Raw genomic sequence first — 17,974 nt, 5'->3', positions numbered from 1 at the left:
TGCAACCTGTATTTTAAATCATGACACAACTGTGAGTAATCCCCTTTCGATATTACAGTACTTCCAGCATATCCATTTTTAGTTACCGACAGTTAATTTAGTCATCTGAAATGAGGGCTGGAGACAAAGCATGCATTCTGGAACATGGAGTGCGATTTCCTGAAAGATCTGGATCTCACCACTTAGGAAGTGGCTCTGTACATTTGTGCAAATATGACATCCTAATACTTTTCAGCAGATATAAAGACCAGAGTTCTGGAACGAAGTCAGACTTACATTTAAAAGATCCATATCGGCAATCTGATAAGCTGGTGATCCCAGTACTTTTGGCGGCAACTCCTTAACAGTAATATCAACGAGGGACTAAGCAGGGGAAAAATACAGGAAAGAGATGTATGTAAATATTTTTTTACTGAGGCCTTGAATATTCATTTTAAATAACACAAAGAATTGAAGTAACACCATAAATTAAAACAAAATTGTAACAACTGCTTTCCTTCAGTGAAAATAAGAAAAAAAATCCATCATTTCAGTAACCGTCCTTTCAAAAAACAGACAAACCCACCCAACTTACCAGTATTTTCTGCACAGGAAGAGAATTTGAATTAACAGTGTTTTTTAAGGCCTGAAGCAACATAGTCAGTATTTCCGACCCTTGCTTTTCTTTCTTATTTCCTAGAATAAAGCATATTTACAGTTACAGCAGACCAAAACAATGGCCACTTTGACAATTACTTACAACTTTAAGTACTGTAAGATCAAAAATACTATGTATTTATAAACATGTAACAAATACTTGATAGATTTGGATATCAAGTCTCGCTCTGAAGAACAGTGTAACTGAAACCTCAAGGTTTAAATAAAAATAACCCTCCCAAGTTTTATTAGTAAAGTGGCAACACCTACGTATCATTAACAACCTCAACACTGACACGCTAAAAAAAGTTGTGAAATTTTGCATCCATACAAGCAGTGCCTTTCGTTTCTCTTACGCTTTACAGTTAGATCTTTCAATATAAGGGATTTCATTATTAAGAATATTCTGGACTTTCAAAGCCTTCAGAGCAAGGAACACATTTTTAAATTAGGGAACAGCTACACATCTTAAAGACATCATAGTATGAAAATGTACTTAAACAGGTAGCAACAGTCACATAACAAAGACTTTATGCTAATTTCAGTAATACACTGAATGTCTCCATTTGTCAACACCAAGGTCTTGAGGAGGCATTTGGTTGTTTTTTTGCAACTGGAAATATTTCTTCAGCAAGAAAAGCAGTTCAAGTGCTTTAATGCCTTCCTTACTGCTACATGCAATGCACGTGCAGTCATACGCTCTCGTGCCTTCCCTAATAATCCTCACTGGAATAGATCACTATGATTCTGTATTTGTCACACAAAGATGTAGGCATCACAAAAAGTATCAGCTGTTGCTTCAGAAAGGACTGATGATGATGCCAACAATCAAGCTTTACCAGCAATGAAGCAAACACTACTTAAGGTCTAATCTTAAAGAACAACTCTGAACTGGTCAACAGTGACAAAAAAGTACACTTTTTACCTGATTCAATGGCTGTTTTCACGTATCCATTTATGTCCTTCCATATAACATTCAGCATACAATCTACAAGATAACATAATATTTTTATTCAGTTTGTAATAAAAACATTGAACAACACTGCAGTTAAAATACAGTGTTAAAACAGACGACTTTAACACAACCCAAAACTGATGCAAGCTTTCAAAGCAAGTCTGAGCAGTTTTATTTAATGTAACACCAAAGCATTACAGCAACTGGTTATTTCTCCTTGTGTTTCCCTCACCCACTTTATATTTCAGAAAATAAAGAGAATTTTTCCACTAAATTCTTACCAGGAACTTCTTTTCCAATTGCAATAAAACCATCCTGAACTGCGCTGATAAATGTGCTGGCATGCTTACAAAAAAAAGAAGGGCTACCGATCAGAGGATACTGGAGAGGCTCTAGGAGAACAAAAAAAACCACATTCCATAACTCTTTTATTTTGCAGTCTACTGGTAAGACAAGCTTTAAAAATAATCAAGGATCTGTGTCCACTTACAGCATTTAACATAAACCCAACTTCTAGTATTAAAGATGACAACTGACAGTTTTAAATGTTTAAAGCATTTCATTCTAGTAGATATCTTTAAATGCAGCAAAAATGGCAGTTTCAGATCATGTGAAAGCACTTCAAAAAGAAATATAACTCATATACCTAAACTAAGCACAAGTTTGTTTTGCTTAGCAAAGTCTAAAACTTCTGGTCCCATCAGGAAGTGAAGCAGCATTTCAATTCCTAAAAGCTGAATGGAAGGAATCACCACCAGTCCTGCTGTGCTAGAGTTCAAGTTCATCCTTGGTGTGGCTGGACTTGTGAATGGGTACGGACCTACATGGGTGAAGAAAAATAACAATGCCTTGCGTTTCACCTGCAATCAAGTAAAAGGAAAGATCCAGTAGACCAAAAGCCCAAAATGAACATGAAAAGAAGAAATCATGGAATAGCACTGGCTAAAAGGGACCTCTAAAAGCCAGCCAGAAACCTAGCATGAGCTCCAATGAAGTAAGGTTTAACATCACAGTCATAACCATGCACTTTGGAAGTACAAACATATTCCAAAGATTGCACAGTCTCAGACGCGAAACTTCATTTTGGTGACACAAGTCTCCACAGAAGCTGTGGTTGCAGAGCAAGACACAAGCTATGCTATACACAAGTTATACAGTCACTCCACTGCTATGAAAGAGCAGAAACTTTTACACTGAACCCAAGTCTTACAGGTCTGGTTATGACCTCAGTTACAATCTCACAGAACCAAGATGAGCTTTTTTTTGTTAAGAAAGGGAACAACTGAAGAGCTACATATCCAGGACACTTCCACAACATAACTGAGGCTTCAGTGTATAGAATATGTGTAAACTGCTACAGCAGTCTACACAAGCTGTGAATTCTGGGTTTTCCATACAGACAGGAAAAGAGGCCATTACTTATCTCAGGCACTAAGATGTAAAGCTCAAGTAGATGTGATTTCACGTCTTTCAAGTACCCAAATTACTGATGCACTGTGATTGTATTGTGTACTGGGTTACTAATCAGGCAGAAACTAAAAATATTACAGAAATGATAATGGCATTGATAAACAGCACATGAATACATGAAAAGCTACATTTCAAACCAAAGCTCCTTTGCAAAGGGATGTAATTCAGGACATGAAAACTGGTCCTCAACGTGATTTGATTAGCACAATTTTATAAACTTGAAATACTGACTACAGCAGTATTTCAAGTATTTCAATTTTACGTATTTCAAGTATTTCCATTTTAACCAATATAAATCACTACCACTGAGCTCTCCAACAAACATACAGAAAAAATTACTGTTTCACTGCAAATGAAAAAGCATAAAGGTGTTAACTAAAGCAGACTGTTTTCAGCACCCGGAATAAAGTTGGAAGCAGGTTTCTGCTTTAATACCTGATTTCTGTACAGGGGTTGCAGAGACTAAACTCTGGTTGCCTGGTACACGTGAGGGAGTTCCTTGCAATGCAGGAGAAGAATCCAGACTTAAAGTACTTTGGATTAATGGTACACAGACCTGCAAAGACATCAAGCCTCCTCAGTGAAAACACGTATGACACATACAAGCTGTAAGCCACAAAGAACCATAGGTTTCAAGTATCACATAGACAGTACTCCTGCTAACAGCATCAGTGTTCCAGACTTTCTGGGCACTTATAATAATGTTTTAAAGACGCTGTATAATATAGCATAGTGATACATGAATTAGAAATAGCTAGATGAAACAAAAATTCATGTTAGAAAGATCTGACTGTACCATAACTAAAAAGGTAAGATTGTTTTTTCTTTACTTCCTCCCTGAAGTTTAATTTAATGATATTCAGAAACCTAATAAAACCACTATGTATATTCCAGCAATAATGTGAGTAGCAATGAAACACCTGCATCATTTTTCTCTATATACACGTTTTTCTAAATGTTTTGTGGTATTTTCAGCATGTTTTCCTGTGGCAGACTTTCCAAAGCATACACTTGCCCAGTAAAAGGACAAAGCAGTCCTTCTATACTGTGACTATGTTTACTAGTATTCTACACTCACTGGAGATTTTCCCACAGATGCTCACACAACATTCAGATATGTCTCAAATCTTTTGGGGCTTTAAAAAGATTTCACGTATAGTCCAAGTGCTTGTGCTATACATAACACACAAATTCAAAGGTCAGATTTGGTTCCTTAAGGGTTTTATTTCCATAATAAACTAGAGAAGGAGAAAGCAGGCACAGAGTAAGTTACGGTAACAAAGAAGGGATGTAGCTTCACACCTTCCACACAGGCTGATTAAGATGTGACTATTTTCAGTTGTATTACCTGTTCAAAGTTGGCAGGCAGCTGAGGTCCCAGCCTCATGACTAAATACCACCAGACCTCCAACTTTGTCAGGGCCAAAGCCTCTGTTCTCACATGGATCGAGCTCAGTGGCTGCATTAGCAATTTCAGCCTTTTAGCACTGCACAGTATATCTTGAAGAGCAAGAAAAACATACTTTTAAGCAACATAAGTAATTAAACCACAGAACAAGAGGAAAATTTTTTAAACCATTAAGTTTTTTCCTAATATATTTTAGCCTAAAATTCAATTAATGGCAATTTATAAAACTACAATAATAGTAAATTCACCAACCTTTCAGACTATTTTACTGCTCTGTTATCTAGAACAACCCTGGAGACAGCAAGTCTCCCATACCAAGACTGAAATGAAATCTACTGCATACCAACATAAACAGAAGGAAATTCACTTGTGCTTGCTATGCCAGAGTCCTATCTGACACAGTAAAAGAAAAACCAGCCTTACTGGAACAAGCATAATGAACGCCAGTTGTGCCATAGATTTTTAACTTCTGATAGAATCAAGTCCTTTGTTAACTAATTTATGGGAAATAATGATCAAAATAAATGAATGGATAAGAAACAAATTTAAATTACAATTTAGGTTAAATTCAGCTAAACCAAGAAATGTCCACATTAAGCTTTTTCAGGACATGCAGTAAAGAGAAACAATCAAAAAATAAATATTGTGTGTTTTTAAAGACTTGTTTAGGTCTCAGTTACACTTTTAGAGGAATTTTGTTTAACGCCTGTAGAATCCTGAAGCATTGTTCTTCTCCAATTAACCCACATAGTCCAAAGTAAGATCTACAGAATGTTTTATTCTCTCTTTTTGCTGGTTGGACCAATTAAAGAATTACAAAAGGAATGTTTGTTAATTTTATTCTATTCATTTCTCATAGCAGAAAAAATTAGAACTACTGATCAAACTGCCCTTTTTCCTTAGAACAAAACAACAAAAATCAAACTTGAATTTAACTTAGGCATATACATACAGTATATATCACTCTGTGTGTGTGTGTGTGTATTTACACCACTATATATACACCACCCATATACTATGTGTATATTCAGTGGCACATGCCATGGTATCAACCACTACTCAGAATATTTTCTTCCAGTTATCTAAAGTGACTGCAGTCAAAATTATTCAGGTTAACTTTTTCAATCTACCTGGATTAAGAGCAAAATTATCTATTAAACTCTTCCATGCAATGAAGGCTATTTTCTTTACCACTGGTGAGCCACTACGAAATCCAAGTTCTTCCAGTTGCAGCAATGAGTTGATAAAACTGCCGCTACGATGCAGAGTCTGAAGATAAAGACGTTCAAAATTAAGATATTGTGTTGTCAAAAATTCCCTCCCTAATGACTCATGATTGTAGAACTTACTGCTTTTCTGCTTACCTTTCCAAGTAATCTGACAAACAGCGGCCATAATTTTAAAACATATGTCTCATTTTTTGTAGAAAACAGTTTATGAAGTTCTGAAATTAATTTCTGCAGACAGAAAGAAACATAATTTCTGTAAGAAATACATTCAATTATTTGAAAAAAATTCATACTCATACCAACTTCTGGAAACCCAACCAACCTGGAACAATGCTCTTGCTAAATCACTATTTAATTCTGTACCACAATAGCATTTGCTGGTAAATCAACCAAATGTTGCTACCATCTGATTACCTTCTCAGTTGAAGTTTATAGTTGGTTTTAATTATTCTTACAGTGGCAAAATCAAAATCCATTTCCTCAAATACTTGTAGTCTCTCTAAGTCTAAACACACTGTGACCCTAAAACCCATTTGGCTTTTGGGTTTTTTTTGTAAACATACTTAAACTTCCACAGTGAATAAGGTAAAATAAATAAGGCTACGGTTCTGAAAGTGAAGGGGAACATGAAAAGCTTCATCAAAAAGACCAAGTGCACTGTTGTTAAATAGGGTTGGGAATCTTCTAATGGACATGGAAAATGCTGATGTACTTGGTGCCTTTTCTTGCCTCCATCTTTATTCAGACCTCCAGTGTCTGTCTCCCATTACCTTTTAATAAAATTTAAAACATCCCAATCAATCAACCAACAACCCCAATTAGTACTGCTGCTGCCCCTGGAAAAAAGGCAGAGCATTCCTACTTACTGTGGTCATGAGGTGCTCAGTGACAGCTGCCACCTCCTGCTGTTTCTGGAGGAGCAATGGCATGCCCATCTCCAGGGCAGTGGCACCTCGTAACTGTACCTTATGAGCTGAATGGACAACCAGGGGAATGATCAGTTTTGCCCACCTCACAGCCTCTTCTCCCATCTGGGCTGGAGTTTGCTCCATTAAGCTAGATCCAAAAAAACCAAATATGAGTATTACAAATCTCCAACAGGCATATTGCCCAGACATGCAAAGATAATCTTGGTATCACCAATAAATGCTCTAACTGAACATACAATTTAAAGGAAACCATGCTAAACAATTTTATTCTTTTTATTTTTCTAAGCAATTGTATTTTGACAGCTCACTTAAAACTGCAAAAGCTGAAGTGTTACTTCAGATAAACTTCTCTAAAAGCAGAACAGACTGTCATATTGTATCACAGCTTTTTAGGCAAACGAGCTGAATTCAGAGCCTGAAAGGAACATACCATCCTTTCATTATCAGTGACCAAGCACTAAGCTTGCAAATTAACCATCCCTTGTATGTTCTTAGCAGTACAGAGCAGTTCCCACAGGCCATGCATGCTGAAAACAATATGTACCTGCTTTTGAAAAACAACAGAAATCCTGCAGCAGCACAGGTTTACACAGACTGAATGTACATTAGCCTAGTCAAATGTTCAGTTTTTATCCTTTTATTATGGAGCTGTTGGAGCACAGTCTGACAGACATTTACACTATCCCGCACATGCCAGCAAGACTTTCAGAAACAGGAGGACCCGGCTTATATTCAAACCACCCTGTAGTAACCAGCTTGTCTCCAGAGGTCACTAAATTTTGCCAAGTGCTCTCTTTTTGGCAGAGGTATGTCAAATCCCCATCACTACAGCTGTACTAAGGAAAACTGCTGCCTTTTGGGTGATTTTAGTAAAGCTGGAGGACAAGCAGTTCTTAAAAAAACATTGTATCTGTCATCAGCCTAACTTGTGAACAAAAGCACTGTCCTGCCACTGCTGTCAACCAGCCTGAGACCCAGTACCTGTTTATTTTCAGACAGGACTACATACTTATTAATAACCACATATAGTCATGCATATATACAGTAATTAAAATAAACCATTTAATAAGACATGTAATTTTCCAGAAACAATTGTCTACTGCATCTCAGGTTTGCAAAAGAGGTACTGGTGTACAATTAATCAGATGCAAGAAGTTGCTAAATACTATGTAAAATATAATATTCCAATTCTCTGCTGCAGAAAACCAATGTATTAGAGATAAAGTGAGCAAATGAATGAATAATTACTGCTTTAACTATCTTACTGTAAAATAGACTTGTAGTTCAAACTCCATGCAAAATAAATAATAGTAAAGATATAAGCTCAAGCTATTTACTAATAAATTAATATGAAGACAAAATTCATTGTTCTAGCACTGCTGACCAAAATAATGCACTCTTGGTGCTGGTCCTAAAATGTTGCCTATGGAATTAAACAGTAATCTCAACAGTGTTATGAGAAACACTGCAGTAAAATCTGTAAAGCACCAAGGAGACATTTTAAAATTAAGAACCCATATAATGAGAATTTCTCATTAGGTTATGAAAACAAAAGCTAAAATGTAAGAACACAACTTATGAAGCACACACGAGACTTCGGAAAGAATTCTTAACAAGCCATTAAAAATTAAAACAATGCAAGTTTATCTTAATATTGACTACTTTCTGCATCAGAATCAACTGTCGTATTATCATTAATGGAATATTCTGTAAACGAAGCTGTTCAGAAGAACCACTGGCAAAAGAACAAAAACAGTAGTTCACGCAGTTTCACTCTGTTGAACTGACAGTAACACAGACAGAAGTTAAACACCACACAGCCGCTTGTTCACTCTCCCACCCCCAGTGGGATGGGGGAAACAGGGGAAAAAAAAACCATAGTAAAATTTGCAGGTTGAGATAAAGACAGGTTAACAGCACAGAAAAGGAAGTGAAAATAATAATGATGATGATAAAAGAACTGGAATATAGAAAACAAGTGATGTTCAATGCAATTGCTTACCACCTGCTGACTGATGCCCAGCCTGTTCCTGAGCAGCAGCCCCCACCCAGCTTTTCCTCCAGTTTGTATACTGAGCAGGATGCCTATGCTATAGAATATCCCCTCGGCCAGTTGGGGGCAGCTGTCCCAGCTGTGTCCCCTCCCAGCTTCTCATGCATTCCTGTCCAGATTTTGGCTAGGATAGAGTTAACTTATTTCTTAGTAGCTGGTGCAGTGATGTGTTTTGGCTTTTGTTTGAAAATAATGCTGATAACACACCGATGTTTCAGTTGTTGCTAAGTAGCACTTATCCTGCTCAAGGACTTTTCAGTCTCCCATGTTCTGCCAGGAAGCTGGGGCACAAAAAGCCAGTAGGGAGCAGAGAACAGCTGACTCCAACTAGTCAAAGGGGTATTCAATACCATAGACCATCATGCTTGGTATACAAACTGGGGTGTGTGAAGTTGGTCAGGGGGAACCAATCACTGCTTGGGAACAGGCTGGGCATTGGTCAGTAAGCAATTGCTTTGTGCATCACTTGTTTTCCTTAGGTTTTTTCCTCTCTCTCCCCTCTTTTCATTACTATGATAATATTTTATTTATTTCAATTATTGTCCTTAGCTCAGCCCACAGGCTTTACCTTTTTCCCCCCATTCTGTTCCTTGCACCACTGGGGGAGACCTAGAAGGCAGCTTCATAGTGCTTGGTATCAGGGGTTAATCCACAACAATCTTTTTTGACACCATTCACAATAAGAAGTTTTGACTGGAACATGCTATTTCAAATGCACAGCTTTTATTATTGCTTAGCTATTAATTGACATGCACCTGTGCTTGCCTTGGGTCTTGCTTGCCTCACTGTATATGACAGTCTAGTGCTTGTTACTGGCTGCTTTTTACTTCCACTATACTGCTGGTCATCTGACTGTTGTGCCTTGGAATGTTTTGGTAACAACAGTGGCAATGCACCTGGGCTGCCAGATGGCCAGGGACAGGGTGGAACTCCAGTGTGAACTTGAATCAACGGGACTGTGATCTGTGGACAAGTCCATAGGGGAGCAGGACATCTCACAGCATCTTCAGCAGATATACCTCTGAAGGGGCTGTGGCCCAAGGATAAGCCCATGCTGCAGCAGGTACACCCTGGAGCTTCAGTGGCTGTGCACAAAGTTTTGCTGCTGAAGCACCTCAAAGCGTATAGCCACAGATAAGACCACAGCACAGCAGGTACACTTGTGGAAGTACTGCAGTCATGGGTGAGGCCATGGTGGAGCAGGGTCACTCCTGAAGAGATGGTTGCTGTGGTTAAGGCCACGCTGGAGCAGGTGTATCTCTGAAAGCATTGTGGCCCACAGAGAAAGCCACTAGAGGCTGGTGCACCTCAAAGCAACTATGCCATGATTAAGTCTATGCCACAACAGGTGTATCTCTGGAGAGACTGTGGCTCATAGATCAGGCTCCACTTGGAGCAGGTACACCCCTAAGGGCTTGCAGTCTGTGGTAAATCCAAGCCAGAGTAGGGATAAAGGGAGGAGTCCATTGCAAAGTTAAACCCAATTGTTTGGCCAAAAGGGACCAGGGGTTGAGACTGCAATGGAAATACCTTTACACTGTTGTAACCTGGGGCTTCAGTTCCATGTTACAGGAATTACTATAGCAGGAACTCCTCTTTGCTAGCCAGGGGAAAAGCAAGAGGAGTTCATTGCAGTGTTAAACTCCATAACCTGGCCCAAAGGGACCAGGGTTGGAAGCTGTAATGGAAATACCTTTAAACTGTTATAGTCCATGATCTGAGTTGCATGTTACAGGAATTACTACAGCCTGATCCAATGGAGGACAAGCCTTACAAGAAGCAGTGCTTACACCAAGATAAGGCCTTTTTGCTTCTCACAACACCCCACCAGCAAGTAGGCTGGGGATACACAAGGAGCTGGGACAGGGTGGATGGGGACACAGTCTGGACAGCTGACCTTGACCGACCCAAGGGATATTCTAGACCAGATGATGTCAATGCCAGCACGTAAAACTGGGGAAAGAAGGAGAAAGGGTAGGTTTTCGGAGTGATGCCATTTGTCTTCCCAAGTCACCATTACACGTGATTTAGCCCTAATCTCCTGGAGATGGCTGAGCACCTGCCTGACCATGGGAAGGGGCCAGTGAATTCCTTGGTTTGTTTACGTGCATGTGCAGCTTTTTCTTTTCTTACTAAGCTGTCTTTATCTCAACCTAGAAGTGGTTCTTTCACCCTTCTGGTTCTCTCCCACATCCCATTGGGGGAGTGAGCACATTGCTGTGTTGCTGGCTGGGGTTAAAACATGACCTCCCCTCTCTTCCCAGCCTCCTTGCTGGTGGTGTGGCATGAGAAGCTGAGAAGTCCTTGACTTACTGTAAACACTGCTCAGCAACAATTAAAACACCAGTGTGTTATCAACATTATTCTCATCCTAAATCCAAAACACAGCACTGTACCAGCTACTGAGAAGAAAATTAACCCAGCCAAAACCAGGACAACACAGTAGGAAGAATCTTAAACATATTGAGCAACTGCAAGAGTACTCAAAACAGTTGTCTTTAGTATACTTATGCCACTAAGATTTTGTATTGATAGTTTAAAAAAAAAAAACACAAACCCTAAGTATCTATTTTAACAATTTAATATTGCAGTGCACATACCGTATAACAACATTAAGTGCTTCATATTCAACCACCATAGATTGTACATCTCCCTTAGTAAGTATCATTTCCAGGGTAGAAATAATACTGGACACCTGAGGAAATAAGAACATTAGAGTCAGCACCTAAATACATGAGGATTTCCATGAGGAGCTGGAATTATGAAATTTCATTTCCCAGGACTGTGCCCTGTGTTTGGATTATGCTAGGTCTAGTTTTAAGATTACAGCTGTCACAAAACTGGAGTATTCACAACATTTCTTCCCCATGCTGCTCCACTGGTATCTAACAGAATCACATTGCAGTTTCTCCCTTGGGAGAAGCAATAATTCCTTGGTTCTTTTCCCTCTGCAGCTGCTCTTATTTTTCCAAGAACCTAGGCTCTATGTTTGGCCATCAAATTTAACAGAAAATTATCTTCAGATTCAAAAGCTACTCAGTAGAGAGTGACCAAGAGACTGCAAAAGCCTCATCTCCCTAGGAAATCAGGCCACCAAAAAATAAACAAACAAACAAACGCAGAACCAACCCAAAACCCAACGCAAACTGAATAAACTTACCTCCTTTTTAACAATTTCAGAAGGAAATGTCTGCTTAGAGATCACCCAAAGTGCCCGAGTGCGAGTGTTTTTGTCTGAAGTATTTACAGCAATACTGTTCACTGTTGAAAGCAAGTCTTGTATTTCAGTTGCTGAAAGCAGAATGCACAGTACTCAGAATCTGTTCATGCAATTTTAGATCAGCTTCTTAGCAAGTTTCAGCTCATTTTTTTCCTCAGTTAATATTACTAAAAGATCCATTCAACTCGAAGTCCCAATGGACATGATTTCATGACTTAAACATTACTTTTTTGCAGTTTCTCCCAACATAAACTAGTGAAAAAGCTAAAGATGTATTAATATACAGATAATGTAGTACATCTGTGTTACCTTCGGAAGAAACCACAAAACCATTAAACTCAATGATAATTTCACCCAAAACCTCTAGAGTTAAAGATTAAGTATTTTAATTATTCAAAACTTCTTGGACTTCCAGTAAATTTAGCAGCATTTTGGTCAATTTCACTGCTATACTGACATAGATGAATTTATTTTAGGGTCTACAAGAGGCTTTAATAATAAAGATGGTGGTAAAGCTATAACTGAGGTAATAGTGAGCTCATTACATGAATAACAATTAGGTTTAACACAGGCATTACGTTCAACTAGGAAGACACATGGAAAAATCATGTATTCCTTTAAGACTCAAAACTATTAAGCCTAATTTTTTTACAAATCTGGGCTTTGTGGGTAAATGATCTCACTACCAAACAAGCATAAGCTCACATACACCCCTTTCCTCAACCAAGAGGAAAGCCCTGTTTCAGAACTTAATGCCTGACCTTCCCTAACAAAACTGATTGTAATTTATCAACTGGTTTAAAAAACATAAGTTATGGGAAAGGGACCATATAGAAATTATTATAGCTGTCTCATCCTCATCAGAAATCAGACTAAATTCTGCATAACAGGAAAGGTCCCTTTTAATCAAAACCATTCTATGATTTAAGAACCAGGAATTGCCAGGTAAAAATCTCAAAAAACACTGAAAACCACTACTGGCCATCCCCAAATGCTAAAAGTGTTCTTCTACCTGTACAATTTTTTTATTACTAATTCCACAAAATTACAGTATCTAACCAAAGTATTTAATGAAACTAGAAGGCAGTAAAACAGTATTAGCATAACAGCATGAAAAAAAAAATACAATTTCTTTGTAAAAGGTGCAATTAGTGAACTGACCACATTGCTCATATTAGAGACAAAACCACTGCACCACATGGGAACTGTGAACTTTGTCAAGGTTAAAGTATATGCTAACAAAGACAAAGAAAGACAAAGAACTCCTGATATATACATATACATACACAGACACATATTACCAGCACCCACACTGAAGTTCGTTTGCTTACCAGATAATTCAGATGTAACACTTGAATTAAAAACACAGAATCCTAATGCCTGCAATGCTGCATTACTTAGCTCTACATTTTGACTAGAAATGTGTGCCTGAAAAACAAAACATATACATAAAGTCTCAGTTTATACAAGTAACTGTGAAATACAGTATGGTATTGCAACATTTCTGCCTAGTAAAATGAGAGCTGTCAAAAGCAAACACTTGAAAAATGCACCCACTCAGGAACCCCTTCCTGATCACATGCACTCCAAATCAATAAAACCATTTTGAAGTGCTGAAGACACTTTTGCTCTCTGTAATTTAAATGTCTTTACTGAAGTAAGTTCTAAACAAAGTTCTTCCATGCTTGTTGTGTATTATCACTTGACACTCTAATTGTCTGTAAACATCTAAAACAGAAGGGGGGGAAAAAAAAAGATGTCCAAGAACAGTCTTTACATGAAGCTTCAAAAGAATCTGACATTTACTGCATATTCTAAATCCCCAGTGTTTCTAAAGACAAACAGAACATGCTGTGTCTTTTCTGGCTAGATGATCAGATTTCATTACTTAACACTGCCCAAATATATCAAAGACCCTGTATTTTACTTTATTCAACAGTAATGGAAGATACATTTTGCTGACAAAGCTTTACTGCTATGTCACTAGCTTGGAATTATTAAACTAACTCAACCTCAAGTCATACAATGTCCACTGACCTTAACCACCTAAACATATCTTCAGTTCTACACTGAAACATAAAAAATGAAATGGAAAAGACATACCTTAAACACTTTGCAGAGTTGAGGAAAGTGTTTTCTGACATCTGCAGTGAATCCTTTGCCTTCCTCACCAGTCAAGCGACTTGAAGGAGCAGAAGGGAAAACAAGCAATATCCACAGGTTAAGCATGTTATAATTGACATAACTTCACCTTTCTATCACAGTTCATTAGCCAATATAAAACCATTTCTTTCTTCAGAAAACTAAAACACAACACCAAGGAAGTTAAAGAGCAAGAATGTCAGTCACCTCGCAGGTTACTCTGACGTATCAGTAAAATATTGCATTATAAAGTATGTGTCCTAGTATACTGGAAGCGACTAATGACCCATTTTGTGCTTATAGAGTATGCAGAAAAAAAGCCCAAAAAGAAAACCAAAACATTAAGGGCTTTCATTTTTCTGGCAACTTCTACAGAAGACACTAAAAGTTAATATGCAGACTTGACATGACTGCTGAAAATTAGATAAACTTTCCACAGAAATAGATGAGCTTCAAAAGCATGTTCCTCAGATGCAGCTCTAAAATGCAAGGTCCCCACTCCAGGAAAATTCTGGTTTGACAACTTACAGCGATGACTTTCCATGTATTTGAAGAACATCCATAAAGAAATGCTACACTTACCCTACAAAATGTTAACAATCGGTGTCACATAACAAAATACACCTGTATTAAGTGCAATCATCCAGAACATAACATGAGAAATCTGTCATTGCCTAATACTGTCTTTAAGTTGGGACTTTTTTTTTGGTCAGTTATTACTAGAAACCTGTAAAATCTCGTAGCTTGATCAGCATCACTGATAGATCTAAACGGTTACAGCTTTAAGCATCACAAGGCTGAAAGAACCTCAAAGGTGATACTGATGGAAAGAGATAATGCCTCTGCAAACACTAACACATCTGAGAGATCCAGGCAAAAGCAGAACCTCGTGGTTAAGCAGTATCTTCCAAAAAGAAATGCAGTTAAGAGAAGACACTGTAATTTCAAAAACCGGAAAAAAAAAAAAAAAAGCCCAACCAAACAACCCCAAAACCCTAACCTTTCCAATCACGAAGATGAGATACAAGGCTTTTTCCAGTTAGAAAAAAGTTATCGTTTCCCAACGTTCCTTTACCCACCTCAGCAGTTTCCCTAGAAAACCTAAGGAGAGACTCTAGGATGTGCAGACTCCAAGAGGACTCCATCCGTCCTTTCTCCCTCTCTCCCGCGTCTTTTCGCTAAGTCCGCACGATGCCCGAGATCTCACCCAGCGGCCCCACAGGACGCCTCAGCCCCTCGAATGCACATCCGGGCAGAGCTCGCCCCCCACATACCCGCTCCGCAGCGGCTACCGGGGGCTCGACCCTCCCCTTGCCTCGACTCAGGCGGATAAAACTCGCCGGGCCGAACCTGCACGCCGCCGAGCGCGCTTCCCCAGGGGCGGCCACGGTGCTCTCACGCGGCGCGGGCCTCCCCGCTCCCCTCACGCTGTTTCCGCGGCCGTGAGGCGGCATCCGCGGCCCGCACTCACTTGACGATCGTGAGGTGCGCGTCGGTGAGCTCCCCCGGCGGGGCGGCGGGGTCCTCCAGGGTCTCCAGCAGCGGCCGCAGACTGGAGCCGGCGGCAAGAGCACTCATGGTGCCGCGAAGCGATTGAGCCCCTCTCCCGGGTTAAGATGGCGGCGCGCGGGCCGGGGCTGCGCCAATGGGGAGCGCGAAGAGGCGGGGTGCGGCCGAACCGGAGGATATCGAACAGCGATACGCGTTTATTCCGCGCGCCGACACCGCCCCTCGCCGCTGATTGGTGGCTGCGGCCCAGGGAAGGGAGACACAAGGGGTCGACTCTGAGCTCAGGCGCCGGCGGAGCTGAGGGTGGTGGGAGGTTTGTGATGCCTGGAGGTGCTTCTGCCTGCAGATCGTTTATTGGTGGCTGGAAAATAACCTGTGGATCTGCCACATCTGCTCAGCGGTTACAGCCGAGCGTCAGCTTCCACGAAACTGAGCTGAATAAACATGAAATTGGAACCTAGAATCACAGAATAGTTTGGGTTGGAAGGGACCTTAAAGCTCATCCAGTTCCAACCCCCTGCCATGGGCAGGGACACCTTCCACTAGAGCAGGTTGTTCCAAACCTCGTCCAGCCAGGCCTTGAACACTGCCGGGGATGGGGCAGCTGCAGCTTCTGTGGGCAACCTGTGCCCGGGCCTCACCAAAGGTGCAGACAAAGAAGTGTTCGTACCACTTTGTTCTGTACAAGGAAATTCTCCAAACTGTGCTGGGGAAGAAATTTTTATGAGCAGCAGGAAAGGATCAACTCATTCCTAGAAAGACAGCTGCACTGTCGTGGTTTAAGCCCAGCCGGTAACTCAGAACCAAGCAGCTGCTCACTCACTTTCCCTCCTTCTAGAATTCTGGACGACCAAGATTTCCTGGTCGAGCTTGTTCTGTACTTCCTCACAGGGAAGAACTTCCTAATATTTAACCTAAATTTGCCCTCTGTCAGTTTAAACCCCTTCCCCCTTTTCCTGTCCCTACCTGCCCTTGTAAAAAGCCCCTCTCCAGCTTTCTCACTGGCATCTTTAGGCACTGGAAGCTGCTCTAAGGTCTCCCCAGACCCTTCTCTTATCCAGGCTGAACAAGCCCAGCTCTTTCAACCTGTCTCCACAGCAGAGGTGCTCCAGCCCTAGGAGCATCTTCATGGCCTTTTCTGGACTCTACTCCAACAGGTCCACGTCCTTATGTTGGGGGGCCCAGAGCTGGACACAGGACTGCAGATGGGGTCTCAAGACAGCAACTTCACTCCTTAAGACACAAATATGTGGGTCTGTGCTGTGGAATGTTTCCAGTTGGATTTTCTTTGATAGCCATTTAATGGGGAGGGAGAAGAGAGGCATGGAGGACCAAGTAGGTACGGGGTTTCCAAACAGTAGGGAGAAGTCAGTGCAACAGACTCACTTTTTTGTTCACTCCCCACTATGGCTGCAGCACCAAGTGCTGCCCAACAACCACCATCATTGTCTGTGGGCAGGAGACCTTAGCATTTAGCAGTGCACAGTATATCCCACCTCATGGTGAAGCCACGGAGAGGAGACAAGTGATGATGTGTGAATTACATCAGGGCATTTGCGGGTAAAATATGAAATAAGAGCAGTGGTGGCAAATGTGAAGCGCTTCTCAGGGGTAGAGACAGGCCTGAGCAGTAAGGCAAATGGCTGAGTCTGTCTTAATTGTCCACAGGGTCTCATAATGGCATTGGAGACGCTTAACAGGAATGCCTGTTCTGGAAGGAAACTCTTCCCCAAACACAACTACCCCTTGACTCCATGGAGTTTTCAGACAGGCAGATATTTTAGTGTGGGGTGTCCCTGCCCATGGCAGGGGGGTTGGAACTAGATGATCTTAATGTCCTTCCCAACCCTAACTATTCTATGATTTTATGATTCTATTTCCTGTACACCCCTTGGTTCTGATCCATATCAGTTCAAGACCTGTTCCTTCTCAATTAAAGAAACAATAAAGAAAAATCTAAACCCGACAAAACCCCACCTAGGTCACAAATAAAATGTTAACAGTTCTCTTCATGCATTTTCCTTCTTAACAAACACTTCTGCTGATCTTGAAGAACTGGAATGACATTTTCTAGGAGGACGTGAATAAGTTTATTCAGCCCACCAGGTGGCAGGATTTAAAAGTACTGACAGAATTTAGGAGCAGCTTAATCCCATTAAATACAGTGATAGCATGAATAAAGTGTTGGAGATGACAGGGACAGAAGCTGCAGCACTAGCTGCAACATTATTCTCCAATACAGCTGGGCAGCAGGATTATATTCCTGGTGAAATTACAACAATAAAAGCTCAAAGATTAAATGAAATTCAAGAACCAACAATTAGAATAAATAATTAGGGAATTAGTGGGTCTGTTTAGCTTAAGATCCTTCTCTTCCTGTTGTGCAAAACTCTTTCTGAGGGATTCACAATGCTCCAAACAAA

The 17,974-nt window shown here is 40.3% G+C and overlaps 1 protein-coding gene across 1 annotated transcript in view; it reads right to left on the bottom strand.

The window, feature by feature from the left end:
• RIF1 (replication timing regulatory factor 1) overlaps positions 1-15,620 on the bottom strand; it is a gene marked incomplete at its 5' end in the record, with an annotated part of 36,115 nt that extends 20,495 nt beyond the window's left edge. The window contains 15 exons of the mRNA XM_080621756.1: positions 277-363; positions 575-675; positions 1,562-1,624; positions 1,873-1,983; positions 2,238-2,411; positions 3,497-3,617; positions 4,410-4,561; positions 5,600-5,738; positions 5,834-5,926; positions 6,565-6,754; positions 11,281-11,375; positions 11,841-11,971; positions 13,232-13,328; positions 14,004-14,082; positions 15,514-15,620. Coding sequence (XP_080477882.1) covers positions 277-363; positions 575-675; positions 1,562-1,624; positions 1,873-1,983; positions 2,238-2,411; positions 3,497-3,617; positions 4,410-4,561; positions 5,600-5,738; positions 5,834-5,926; positions 6,565-6,754; positions 11,281-11,375; positions 11,841-11,971; positions 13,232-13,328; positions 14,004-14,082; positions 15,514-15,620 — 1,740 coding nt within the window. The remainder of the gene's footprint in view (positions 1-276; positions 364-574; positions 676-1,561; positions 1,625-1,872; positions 1,984-2,237; positions 2,412-3,496; positions 3,618-4,409; positions 4,562-5,599; positions 5,739-5,833; positions 5,927-6,564; positions 6,755-11,280; positions 11,376-11,840; positions 11,972-13,231; positions 13,329-14,003; positions 14,083-15,513) is intronic.
• Positions 15,621-17,974: the final 2,354 nt, after the last annotated feature.

This window comes from Psittacula echo (genome assembly GCF_963264785.1).
Source record: "Psittacula echo genome assembly, chromosome: 6".
In the NCBI taxonomy this organism is placed as follows: domain Eukaryota; kingdom Metazoa; phylum Chordata; class Aves; order Psittaciformes; family Psittacidae; genus Psittacula; species Psittacula echo.
The sequence above is the reverse complement of the archived record's forward strand: the minus strand, read 5'-3'. Positions and strand labels throughout refer to the sequence as shown.